The sequence below is a fragment of the Globicephala melas genome, chromosome 1 (genome assembly GCF_963455315.2).
Source record: "Globicephala melas chromosome 1, mGloMel1.2, whole genome shotgun sequence".
In the NCBI taxonomy this organism is placed as follows: Eukaryota; Metazoa; Chordata; class Mammalia; order Artiodactyla; family Delphinidae; genus Globicephala; species Globicephala melas.
Window position 1 is genome coordinate 79,332,172 of NC_083314.1, and position 13,440 is coordinate 79,345,611.

The window sequence follows — 13,440 nt, forward strand, 5'->3', positions numbered from 1 at the left end:
AGGGGTTCACAGACCACATTGTCAGAACCATCACTGTAGAGTAAGTTACCTACCTTCTCTGGCTTTCAGTTTCCTAATTTATAAAACAGAACTAATAATGCTACAGCTACCTCATAGGGTTGTTGTGAAAGCTAAATGACTTAAAACATGTAAAGCACTTAGAATAGTCCCTGGCACATTGTGTTATACAAGCATTTGCTAATATTATAATCATATATGCAATGCCATTAAATGTTCTTCCAAAATAAATTTATTGATAGTGTATTATTCCATAATAATGTAACGTAATTGTTGGATATTACGTTGTTTTCATTTTTTCATCACCCTTGTACATGTCTTTGGCACATCACCGATTATTTAGAGTAAGTTCCTGAAGTGGAATTGCCCAGAGTACACACAATTTTCACAGTACTGTTGAAAAGCATACATGGAGTATTAATGTGGGAGATCTGAAAAGAGAGAGGTCCATGGGCCAAGTGAGTATTTGACTCCAGCAGGGAGCATTTCTTAAGGTGGTGCCGTTGAGTACAAAAGATTATGAACTGTGATGATCATCTCTGAATTGGAAGAGGCCAAGGTGTTGGCTGAGTCATCCTCATGAACACTGAAGTCACCCAGTTGGTATGCAGAGAACCAGAGACTGGGACACAGGTCCCATCGTGACTTGATGGGTAGACTTCGCCAGAACGTGATTTTGCTGGGGAACTACACGCAAGCCCAGGAAAGCCAAAGTGACCAACATCTTTATAACCAACACCTATAAAAGATTCCCAAGCCCTAGATGATGAGACATTTCTTTCAAGTAATATTTGATTCAAAACAAAACCAGTCTCCCTCTAAAATTTAGACACAAGCATTTACAAATTCATTATTCAGAAATGGAACTCATCCAATATGAATATAAGGTAAGCACAAAGTAGGTTTTCTAGCTTCATTTGGTGGAAGCTTGTTTACATGCAGGCTTTAAGGTCTGACTTCAGGATACTGGAAATGAAATTCATGGAATCTTGGCCCAGGCAGAAGTAGTAGTATAGTGAGGGCTTCCCTGGTGGCGCAGTGGTTGAGAATCCACCTGCCAATGCAGGGGACACGGGTTCGAGTCCTGGTCTGGAAAGATCCCACATGCTGCGGAGCAACTAAGACCGTGCACCACAACTACTGAGCCTGCGCTCTAGAGACCGCGAGCCACAACTACTGAGCCTGTGTGCCTAGAGCCCGGGTTCCGCAACAAGAGAAGCCACCGCAATGAGAAGCCCGCCCACCACAATGAAGAGTAGCCCCCACTCACTGCAACTAGAGAAAGCCTGCGTGCAGCAACGAAGACCCAAAACAAGCAGCCAAAAAAAAAAGAAAATTAGTACAGTGAAAGGAGGGGTTTTTTTCAATAAACAATGCCGTAACAAATGGTTTTCCATGTTAAAAAATTGAAATTGGATCCCTTTCTCAGTGTACACAGATATCAATTCTAGATGGAATAAAGAATTTCTATATGAAAGGCAAAACCATAGAACTTTCAAAAGAAAACAGAATTATTTTTCTGACCTAGAAAAGAGTGTGCTGGATGCAGAAACGCTAACCTTGAAAGAAAAGATTGAGAAATTTGACATTAAATTTAAGAATTTTGGTTACTAAAGGATACCTTTAAAAAAAGTGAAAAGAGCGGGCTTCCCTGGTGGCGCAGTGGTTGAGAGTCCGCCTGCCGATGCAGGGGACACGGGTTCGTGCCCTGGTCCGGGAAGATCCCACATGCCGCAGAGTGGCTGGGCCCGTGAGCCATGGCCGCTGAGCCTGCACGTCCGGAGCCTGTGCTCCGCAACGGGAGGGGCCACAGCAGTGAGCGGCCCGCGTACTGCAAAAAAAAAAAAAAGTGAAAAGAGGGCTTCCCTGGTGGCGCAGTGGTAAGAATCCACCTGCCAATGCACAGGACACAGGTTCGAGCCCTGGTCCAGGAAGATCTCACATGCCGTGGAGCAACTAAGCCCATGAGCCACAACTACTGAGCCTGCGCGCCTAGAGCCCGTGCTCCGCAACAAGAGAAGCCACTGCAATGAGAAGCCCGTGAACCGCAACGAAGAGTAGCCACCACTCGCCGCAACTAGAGAAAGCCCGCGTGCAGCAACAAAGACCCAACACAGCCAAATATAAAAAAAAAAAAAAAAAAAGAGACCATGAGTTATCATTTTATCCTCACCAGTTTGGACGAAATTAAGAACTTTTAATGATCCCTAGGGCTGAAAAGGATGTGGTCAATAGGAACTCTTACACTGCAGGAAGGAGTGCAAATTCATACAACCACTTTGAAAAACAATTCAGCATTATCCTGTAAAGTATCCTAAAGAAACTCCTGTACAGGTGCATCCAGAGAGGTGTACGAAAAATTCCATTGTGATCCTGTTGGTAACAGAAAAATAACTGGAAGCAATGCCAGATCCATCCACAGGAAAATGGAGAGATTGTAGACTATTCACATGATATTATATACAACCATGAAATATGAACAAGCAGCAGCTATGTGCAGCAACTCTGATGAACCTCAGAAACAAAACATTTGTTTAAAAAGTGAGTCCTGGGGGCTTCCCTAGTGGCGCAGTGGTTGAGAGTCCGCCTGCTGATGCAGGGGACACAGGTTTGTGCCCCGGTCCGGGAAGATCCCACATGCTGCGGAGCGGTTGGGCCCATGAGCCATGGCCGCTGAGCCTGCGCGTCCGGAGCCTGTGCTCCACAACGGGAGAGGCCACAACAGTGAGAGGCCCGCGTACCACAAGAAAGAAAAAAAAAAAAAAAGTGAGTCCTGGAAGTCTCACAGTATAAAACTATTTTTTAATTTTTTTTGGCCATGCCACTCAGCTTGTGGGATCTCAGTTCCCCGATGAGGGATTGAACCTGGGGCCCCAGCTGTGGAAGCGCCAAGTCCTAACCACTGGACCACCAGAGAATTCCCTAAAACTATTTTTTATAAAGCTCAAATACATACAAAACTAAACATTCTCGTCAGAAATCTTTATGTATGTGAGAAAACTGTGAAGGGGAAAAAATAATAAATGTGAAATTCAAGATAAGTTATGTCTGAGGAGGCTGTAAAGAGGTGGGTTCAAGAAGGCATAGGTGAGGGAAGAGATATGGGGACACATGTATATGTATAACTGACTCACTCTGTTATAAAGCAGAAACTAACACACTATTGTAAAGCAATTATACTCCAATAAAGATGTTTTAAAAAAAAAAAGGCATAGGTATGTGACAAGGTGTTAGGAATATTCCAGCTCTTACATTGAGTGGTTTCAGATATGTCAGTTTTCTTACACGTCACAATTTATATATAGGTTAAGTATTTTATGTGTAAAATATTATTTACCTCTTCAAATATAATAAACAAAGGGGGAGATTATGTGAATTGTGCATTCTAGTCCATGCCCCACAAAAAAACCTTCCTCTAAATTTGGTGCTCCAAGGAGACACATCATGTTTCTCCTTCACAGACCCCACCTTGCGAAAGTCCGGCCTCAGAGATCCCTGACCTTTGGTGTTCTGACTGTTGCCGACTTTTCCACCTCCATCTCCTGTCACTCACCCAACCGGTCTTTGAGTGACAAAGTGCCTCCGCGCCATCAGCACACGCTGTTCCTGCGGACTGGAAGCATCCCTATCTCTTGCTCGCTGGCTGATGAGGGCTCAAACATTGCCTCCAGGAGCCTTCCCAGAGGCTGCAAGGGTTTGGCGCTCTCTCCTCAGCATTTCCACAGTGCCTGTTCAGGCCTCTCTTTGGACACTTATTAGACGCAGGTACTGCTCATTTACAGGCTGGCCCTTCCGGTTTATACACATGGGGAAGGAGCTGGAGAGATAACAGGTGATACAGCAAAAAAGGCCAGAGGCCAGTACTGTTTTCTGTTCCCCTCTGTGGCCCCAGTGCCTAGCACAGGTGGCTCTCAGCAAAGCTTTTCCTAAGGAAGGATTGTCAGGGGTGGAGATGGGTGGAAGGGGAATGGTCACACTCAAAGCTACCGCTGTTTGAAGCAAAAAAGAAAAAAAGTTGCCAAGCTTTATTTAGGTTGCAGTGGTCACAGACAACGCATCTAACTCTATATCCCACCCCACCCTACTCAGCCCCCTGCACAGGCTCAGCTCCCTTTTCCCTCCAGTCTCACTTCTTGTCCTCCTCCTTCTTGTCCTTCTTGCCATCCTTGGTGGCCTGGGAAGCCAGGGAGCCCATGGCATTTCGAATGGCCTCATTGTTGGGATCCACACCTGGAAGGTTCTCCAGGACACTCTGAAGGAACTCGGGGTCCTGCATCACATCATAATCATCCTCCTCCTGAAAAAGGGCTGTGTCAGCTCGGGGCAGCGGGGATAGGCTGGCCGGGGAGCAAGCAAGTGTAGGAGGATGGGAGCGCACCTGACTGGGGGTGGAGGGCACCTCTGGCCAAGGACAGGAAGGAGGATTTGGGAAGATACCCAGCACCTATACACAGTATGAACTCAAACATTTATTTTCGTTTAGTTTTTCGGCCCCACTGGCGCGGTTTGCGAGACCTTACTTCCCCGACCAGGGATCAAACCCAGGCCCCCGGCACTGAATGTGCCAAGTCCTAACCACTGGACCACCAAAGAATTCCCCCAAACATTTATTACTGACCGATTAGAGGAGAAGCCTGAGAACTCTGCTTTCTGAGCTCAAAGGATAAAAACAGATGCCATCACCTTTAGGTTTCCTGCTGTCAGACACCCACTCTCCCCCTTTTTTCCTGGACCCTTTCTTCACCCTCCTGGGAAGATGATAGCACTGAGAATTGTCCAGACTGCTCCCACCAGCAAGGAAGGAAAATTACAAAATACCAGGACACCTCTCCAACTCTGGCCACTAGCATTCTTGCCTTAGCAAGGTTGACATACAAGGAATGTACATCCATGTGTTTCTTTCCTTCTGCTCCTGCAAGAGCTCATCTATGAAACCCCAAGAGAGGAACAGTCCCAGGCCTAGTGGGCTGAGGATCTGAACACAAGGGGATTTTAAGCCTGATGGGGCAGGGAGTTATTGCTGGCCCTTACCTTGGCAGGCTCAGATGTGTCCATGGCTGAACTGGCATCAATGTCAGCTGATTCTGCCTGGCCAAATTCTGAGGAAAAGAGGTCAGTCCGTTCAGTTTCATGTCCTCACCCAATGTCTCCGCCTCAGCACAACCACCCAGGTTCTGGCTCACCTGCGCCCTGGAGGGACATCTGCATGGCATATGCAATCTGCTCTTCCTCGGTCATACTACTTAGGTCGGGGAGCCCCGTGCGGCCAAACTCCTGCTGGCTGATGGTCATCTTCAGCAGGGCATCGTCCGAGTCTGGGAAAAGGGAGAGAGCGGCGGGGTGGAACCATGCCATATTCCACAAAGACCCACCCCCAAGCCCACGCGTTCCCACACTGCCAGACCCCCCACCCCCATCTACACCAGGCCTCCACTGAGCACCCCGCAGTCCCGGGACTTCAGATTCCACCTCTTTCACCTTCAGTCCCAGTCGTAGCAATTCCGGCCTCAGCGGCAGAGGCGGCAGCTGCCCGCCGCGCCTCCTCCTCCTGCCGCTGCCGCTGCTCTTCCATAGAAACACGAAGGGCCTGGCCAAGGGCAAGGGAAATCAGACATTCTCCAGCCCTGGGCACCAGGGAAGGCAGCTGGGGAACGCAGCTGAGGGGTGGGAACAAACTGTAAAGGGGGAGCTTCTGGTTTATATACATGGGGAAGGGGCTGGAGAGATAACAGGTGATATAGCAAAAAAGGACGGACTTGGGAGAAACCTGGGGTTTAACGGGGAGGAGTGAACAAGAGAGAGTCTGACATTGGTATCCCTAGAGATCAGACAGAACTGTGGGGAAGAGGGACCAAGAGGGGCTCTGGGAAAACGAGCAAGGGTATTAGGACTGTCTAGCCCTAGAGAAGCTATGTGCCGTGTGGACCAGTAGAGGAGGACAAGGAAGGTTCCCTGAGGTCAACGTTTGCTCACCAAGGCCAGCTCAGGATCAGCACTGGGATCCACTCCAAATTCAAAGTCACTGGCACCAAGACCCAGCATGGCACCGCCTTCCCCAGCCAGAATTGGAGAACTGATGAGGGCATCAGCCAAGCTGGGCCCAGGAGGCACTGTCACCAGATGAGAACCGGTTCCATCTTTGCCATTCAGCGTGTTTACAAAGGCGGTCAGCTTTTCTGTGTTCACCTCCTGGGGAGGGAAGAACATAGGAGGCTCTCCTTCTCGCCCTGCCCCCCATTCTCTGCCATGTCAGCTCCTGTCTGTAGCTACTCTCCCACATGCAGACACTCCTCTGGGTAAGGACTGTTCTCTGTTTACAACCACAGCAGTCAATGCCTCCCGAATGGTCCTTACTCACCTCTTCCCCAAAATTGATAATGTCAACATTTACTTTCTCCTTCTTGAGGCGTTTAGCCAGTTTCACCAGCTGCGAAGAAGGGGAGAGAAATAAGGAAATCTATTCCATACCACGATGGGAGATGACACACCTCACAAAAGCATACAGGAATTGGTAGACCTCTCCAAGGTCCCCCAACAGAAACACTGAATTCTGCACATCCTCCTTTCCCCAAAGTGATGAACCCAATGCCTCTCTGGCTCTCCTAGGGGCCAATAGACCCCATTCCCAAACATGTGGTGCCCAAATTCCCCAGTTATCACTTGGACTCACATCCTTCTCATTGTCCTCCACGGGGCTTCCCACAAAGGCAATGATTCGCATCTTGTGATTCTTGCCCTGTCGGTGCTTCAGGGCCAGCTTGAAAAGGAAGAGGAAGTTCCTGGAGTCAGCCAGAGGAATCACCCAGCTCTTTCCTGTCACTCTGCTCTTTTTCTATGGCTTCTGTGTACCTCGAGCCTACCATCATGCTCACACCAGGTCTAAACCCCCTCCTACACCCTTCCCTTCTTGCTGTGCCTCTCCGTGGATAAGGAAGAGGGGTTAATTCTCAATTCTAGGGATGTTTCCCTTCATGATCTTCACTGATCCTGGGATTCATCCCATCATATCCTTTCTACTCCTTTCTCTAGGTCACCTCTCCTCCCTTGCGCTGGTTCTAGCTCAAGAGTCCAGGGGAAAAATGAACAAGGGTGGAGGCAGAAGCCCAGAGCAAGAAGGAACCACCAAAGGGATCCAACAGGACTCACATGGGCCACGCGGATGCCAGTGCAGAAGGTGATCTTGCCTTTGGGTTGGACAGTGTGGAGCTTAGACAGGATGCGGCCGGTGTCAGGGGTGAGTGTGGTCAGCACTTCACAGTCACTGGGATGTGGGGAAAGCACCTTCTGTGATTTCAGGTCAGGACAAGTGCCTCCAAACTGTGTTTGACTAATCTTTTCTTTAGGGATCTTGATAATAACTGTAATCTCTATTTTTCTTAATCAAATATCTAGTGTTTAGAGAGTGGATCTTATAAGTTCTCATCACAAGGAAAAAAATTTGTTAACTATGTGAGACATGGGTATTAATTAAACTTACTGTGGTGATCATTTTGCAATATACACATTTATCAAATCATTATCTTGTACACCTTAAACTTCATGTCAATTACATCTCAATAAAACTAGGGAAAAACATCTAGTGTTTAGACATGAAACACAGAAAATAAGAAGTGGTTGATTTTGTGAGAAACTTGCCCTCTTCCTCCCAATATTTCCCCCAGCCTCTCTCATGTCATCTTGCTCTCGGAGCCCTGGGAATCCTCTACAATATCTGGATGCGCCTTCTTATCTCTCCTACCCTCTCCATTTCTAGACCCATTTTCTAGCTAATAACATGTATATCGGGATGGGTGGTCACTCGTTTGAGGATTATCAGTTCCTAAAACAAATCACTTTTGGGGTAATAGGCTGTGTGATATACGCCCTGGGGCTCTGACCCAAAACCGCTTCTTACTGCCTTTAAGATACACTGTGGGAACTTCCTTGGCGGTCCAGTGGTTAAGACTCTGCACTTCCACTAGAAGGGGCAGGGGCTTAATCCCTGGTCAGGGAACTAAGATCCCACATGCCGCGCAGTGCATCCAGAAAAAAGAAAAAATACACTGTGAAATTTTACCCCGGGAGATTTAGCTTCATAACTGTATTAAATTCAGGTTAATATTAAAAACAAGTTGCTGTTTATATTTATACTGAACAGTGAAGAAGGCAGTCTAGGAAGTTCTCATGGAAGCCTCATGGAATCTGCAAAAGGGTAGCTACCTGGGCACCACAGTGGGTCACATACAGAAAACACCCCCGCCTCCCCCAAACCCCTCCTGCTCTGCCCCACGTACTTGGCCAGTGTGATGAGGCCCACGTTGTTCTCAGGGTTGCTACGGGTCTTGGAGTGACAGACTATGTTGACGGCATCCTGCTGGGCCTGTAGCCGGGTGGGTAGGAAGTCCCCGTTCCGCATATACTCGCTGTTGTCCACACTGTCAGATTAGGGTGAAGGAGGAGAGAGAAGACACACTGCAGGATCTGAGACATCCTCTCCAGTTCCAGGGACCCCCACCTCCTTCAACAACTCTCCTGTGAGGGGCACTGTCGTGTATGGCAGCGGCTCTCAGTCTTTGCGGAACAGAGAATCACCTGCAACCTTTTTTCTTTTTCTTTTCTCTTTATGCAGATGACCAAGCCTTCTTCTAGACTTACTGCCTCAAAATAACCAAAGGAGGAAAAACTTTTTAAGTCTCCACAAGTGATAATGTAAGTACCCAAGGCTGCGAGCTACTAATGTACCACAACCACCTTCTTATAAGGTGCATTAAGTGTTATTAATCATGGTTATGGAGGAACATGTTGTCTGCTACTAAAATAGGAGTATTCCAAAGGTAGGCAATGAAGAGGGCAACTTAAAAATATTTGTAAAATACTTGTAAAATAATACACACTTGGCAGCACTGAGTGCAGGAAGGCACAATGTAATTATCTGGTTAAATGTTTAACAGCTTTGGCAGCTGGACTGAACTGCAAAAATGAAGTTTCAGGGCTTCCCTGGTGGCGCAGTGGTTGAGAGTCCACCTGCCGATGCAGGGGACACGGGTTCGTGCCCCGGTCCGGGAAGATCCCACATGCCGCAGAGCGGCTGGGCCCGTGAGCCATGGCCGCTGAGCCTGCATGTCCGGAGCCTGTGCTCCGCAACGGGAGAGGCCACAACAGTAAGAGGTCCGCGTACCGCAAAAAAAAAAAAAAAAAAAAAAAAGAGATTTCATAGATTTGGGGTTCTCGCCTACACTCTCCCTGCAATTTTTCACAATCGCGAAGAATCCAAATAACATGAAATACAAGGGCCAGCTTCCTGGAGACCAAAAGAAGGCAGGTAAGTGAAGCAGTTATATATCCCAGCAGAGAATCAATTCTTGATGAACTGAGGTCCCTTAGAACTCCAAAAGGAAGCAGTGTCCTCGATGTGACACCTCATTTCTATTGGCAAGCAAAATATGGGCTTGGGGGCAATTTTTTTTCTTTACTATCCTTCGCCTGGGAATAAATACAAATCAAAAGTGACGAAGAGGGCTTCCCTGGTGGCGCACTGGTTGAGAGTCCGCCTGCCAATGCAGGGGACACGGGTTCGTGCTGCAGAGCGGCTGGGCCCGTGAGCCATGGCCACTGAGCCTGCGCGTCCGGAGCCTGTGCTCCGCAGCGGGAGAGGCCACAACAGTGAGAGGCCTGCGTACCGCAAAAAAAAATAATAATAATAAAATAAAATAAAAGTGACGAAGAGAGGTAATTAAGAAGCTACTGGAAGACAAGTAGAAAGGGAGGGAAGGGCAGTGTTCAGGCACAGGCTCAAATCTCCACTCTGCTACTTACTAGTTCTGTGATCCTGAGGAAGCTACTTAATTTCTCTAAGATCCAGTTACCTCATCCGTAAAATGGGTTTTATTATACCTACACTCACAGGGTTGCTATGAGGATTAAATGCACGGAAAGCACTTAGCACAGTGCCTAACAGTAAGCATGAAACACAGATTAGTCCTTATAGTGGAAATTCAATCTATATAAAGGAGGTCAAGGGCAGACTCTACTGACCATGCATTACATTCTTTTTTCCCTGATACACCGTTTCCAATTACTTTCCCAGCAGGGAAGTAACTGCCTTTCTAGCTTCAAATACAGCAGGTGAGTCCAAATATAAAAACAATGGAAGCTTTGAGGATTATCCAGATGGAATAGCTAAGTATAAAGACTGTGGGGGGCTTCCCTGGTGGTGCAGTGGTTAAGAATCTGCCTGCCAATGCAGGGGACATGGGTTCGAGCCCTGGTCTGGGAAGATTCCACATGCCGCGGAGCAACTAAGCCCGTGAGCCACAACTACTGAGCCTGCGCATCTGGAACCTGTGCTCCGCAACGGGAGAGGCCGCGACAGTGAGAGGCCCGCTCGCCGCAACTGGAGAAAGCCCTTGCACAGAAACGAAGACCCAACACAAACAAAAATAAATAAATAAAATAAAATAAAGACTGTGGGCAAGACCAGCGGATGGATGAGGGTGGAAGGAAGGTGTCAGAGGAAGCGGGGCCTGAGAGGGAGGGAGAACTCACAGTACAGAACATGGCGGTAGTTCTCACACTGTCATGCGTGCATCAGAACCACTTGGAGGGTGATGGTGGTGCTGGCACTGTTAAAAACACAGATGCCTTCACAACTATGTATGCATCTCCAAAGAGCGTACTGTTTAATTTTCCCAATGTTGAACTTTATATGAATGGAATAATATATGTATTTCCTGTGACTACTTTTGTGCAATGGTGTGTTATTTTTCCCAACAAAAATTCATATCAGGGTTTCCCTGGTGGCGCAGTGGTTCAGAGTCCACCTGCTGATGCAGGGGACATGGGTTCGTGCCCCGGTCTGGGAAGTTCCCACATGCCATGGAGCGGCTGGGCCCATGAGCCATGGCCGCTGAGCCTGCGCGTCCGGAGCCTGTGCTCCGCAACGGGAGAGGCCACAACAGTGAGAGGCCCACGTACCGCAAAAAAAAAAAAAAAAATCATATCAAAAAGGGCTTATGATATTATTCAGCTATTCCATAAAGCCTTCATTTAAAAAAAAGAATACAGATGCCTAAACTTCCCTGGCTGGGTGTCTGATTCAGAAGATTGAGAGTAGAGTCAAATATACACAATTTTTTAATAAGCTCCTCCAGTGAATTCTGATGCACAGCAAAGCATGAGAAAAGGAGTGGCTCTCACCGTTATTCTAAGGCCGGGCTAGTACAATACGCCACCAATACGTCTCTCTGGACCTAATCTTTCCTCCTATACGTCAAGCCAGATCAATATTCTTAAATTCCATTTTGTATACAGCTCTGCCTCGACCAACCTCAGAACTTTTTCAGTAGTCCTGTACTGAAGGGTACAGGACGGAACTCAACCTCCTCAGCCTGACATTTGTGGTCTTCTACCTGGTTGTATCTACCTTTCTCTAAAAAAAGGAACTACCTTAAACCAACAACCTAATAATAAAGTCATACTAGTCTATTTCCTACTTCCTAAACATGCCTTGATAATTTACACTTCAGCAGCTTTCTTTATGCCCTTCTCGCTACTCGTAATGGCCTCTCCTTAACATTTGTTTAAGTCCCTTCAAGGCCCTTCTTAAATTCTTTCTTGAGGACTCAAGTACCATGGCAACTAACAGATGTACAGTGCTGTACAGTTTACAGACCACCACGACCTACATTTTGCCTACTTGTGCTACAAGTAGAAGTTACTATTATAGTCCCATTTTATAGATAAAGTGAGAGATTTACTACATTCTCAAGAACATGCAGCTGCTAAGTACTAAAAACACAGGTTTTTGGATTCCAAATCCTGTCCTCTTTCTACTCTTAATATGCTCTCTCCCACAGGCTGCCATATTTAGCAAACGAAAATATAGGACTCCCAGTTAAATTTGAATTTCAGATGAACAATAACTTTTTAGTATAAGTATGCCCCACACAATATTTGTGACACACTTATAGCCACTTTTTGATATTAAAAACTATTGTTTATGTGAAATTCAAATTTAACTGGGCATCCAACATGTTATCTGGCAACGCTATCCCCCCGGCAAAAAGAAAACTCCTAGGTGTCTGTTCCATGCAATTGGAGATTTGTGTGTGTTTGTGTACTATTCTGTTTTTATTCTATGCTCACACTTAGAAGAAACTCTTGAAACCTTGCAAAAGTTTGACTTTTGCAAATCAGACTTGCAAATCTGACTCCCAATAGCTACTCAGCCATGTCTGAGACTGATGAAGAGAGCTAGCTCACTGGATAAGAGCCTCTGCGTCAGATAATCCTGGGTTTAAACCTTGGCTTCACCACTTAATTAGCTGTGTGACTTTGTATAAGTCATTTAAAATTGCCGAGACTTGGTATCCTCATCTGCAAAAGGGAGGGATGTTCACCTTGAAGTACTGCGAGGTTTAAGGCAGATAAAGTAAATTAAATGTCTGACACTTAGAAAGCAAGCTATAAAGAGTACCTCTGAAGATGATACAGGGAAAGGCAATGGAGTTAGAGACTGAATGGGGCGGGGAAGGGATTTATCATCTCTCTTTCTAACATCCATCATTCTAAGAAGAGAGAAGGGCAGAAGACTATCACGATGAGTCCGAGAAGGACTCTGGCTAAAGACAGGCCTGAGCTGGGCTAGAGAAGACGAAGCTGGAATAGAGAAAGGCAGCAGGGCCGATCAATGACTGTCCGCGGATTGAGGGTTAAGGGGAGTACCCCGGACCTGTCCTCCGGGAACTACCTCCGGGGCCCCGGGATGACTCAGGGAGTCGATGGGGCTCCTTCCCTCCCGGCCCAAGGCCTCATCTCGCCCATCAGGCGCGCTCACCCACCCGAGGTCCGCCCGGCCTCCGAGCTACACGTGCCGCCGACCCAGTCCCGCTCCCCACGGGGGCCCGAGGTAACTCCTCACCAGACCATAGTGCTTTCCAACACCATCTTGCCGCCTTCCTGCCTCCCCGACCGGTTCTCCTGGACCACCTAACAACAACTCCTCCAATTGGCCCAGCGCTCATCACCAATCACTGATCTCAGCTCCGCCAGCTGGTTCCGCCTCCATCCTCCGCGTTGCGTTCTGGGAGTTGTAGGCGCCGCCAAAATAAAAGGGACGTTTCGGGCGGGTGGGTGTTGGGGGAGAGGCGAGATAACGTGAAAAAGAGGGTCCCACCTCCACCTGCCCTGCCGTTCAGGTTTTCTGGTGGGGTTCCCTGCCGACAGGATCTAAGAGAAGCTGTGGAGGAACCTTTGAAAGTTCTGTGGCTATGTCTGTTCCAGCATTTTTAAAAAGTGGTGGGATGACTAGTGACTTTCCAGCTCACTCTGTTCCCCATGGCACTTTGTTCATCAAACTACTAAGCCCTTATGCCCCTGAATTGCATTTGCTTGTGTATCTATCTTTCCCACTGCATTAAGGCAGGAAAGGTGGCAATCTCTGCT

At 47.5% G+C, this 13,440-nt stretch overlaps 1 protein-coding gene across 4 annotated transcripts; it reads right to left on the reverse strand.

Annotated features, from left to right (window-relative positions):
- Window positions 1-227: 227 nt before the first annotated feature.
- On the reverse strand, window positions 228-13,001 carry PSMD4 (proteasome 26S subunit ubiquitin receptor, non-ATPase 4). 4 transcript variants are annotated; one of them, XM_060299610.1, is made up of 10 exons: window positions 12,917-13,001; window positions 8,292-8,432; window positions 7,165-7,279; window positions 6,689-6,775; window positions 6,377-6,445; window positions 5,992-6,207; window positions 5,488-5,605; window positions 5,202-5,333; window positions 5,050-5,117; window positions 228-757 (listed from the first exon to the last, which is right to left on the reverse strand). In XM_060299610.1, exons 1-10 carry the CDS (start codon window positions 12,940-12,942, stop codon window positions 611-613), a joined length of 1,119 nt encoding a protein of 372 aa, XP_060155593.1. In that variant the 5' UTR covers window positions 12,943-13,001; the 3' UTR covers window positions 228-610. The 4 variants fall into 4 exon arrangements, with proteins under 4 accessions (XP_060155593.1, XP_030702247.1, XP_030702246.1 ...); XM_030846387.2 differs by lacking the exon at window positions 228-757 and adding an exon at window positions 1,854-4,315 and having other exon boundaries at window positions 5,497-5,605; XM_030846386.2 differs by lacking the exon at window positions 228-757 and adding an exon at window positions 1,854-4,315.
- Between the last annotated feature and the right edge of the window lie 439 nt (window positions 13,002-13,440).

What these genes read in the sequence shown, in the direction of transcription:
- PSMD4 (XM_030846386.2), bottom strand. Translation starts at nt 12,942, where the DNA reads ATGGTGTTGGAAAGCACTATGGTCTG. An exon ending in GGCCTCATCACACTGGCCAA is followed by an intron (nt 7,280 to 8,291) that starts GTACGTGGGGCA and finishes CCCACATCCCAG; the next exon opens with TGACTGTGAAGTGCTGACCA. An exon ending in GATGTCCCTCCAGGGCGCAG is followed by an intron (nt 5,118 to 5,201) that starts GTGAGCCAGAAC and finishes TCTTTTCCTCAG; the next exon opens with AATTTGGCCAGGCAGAATCA.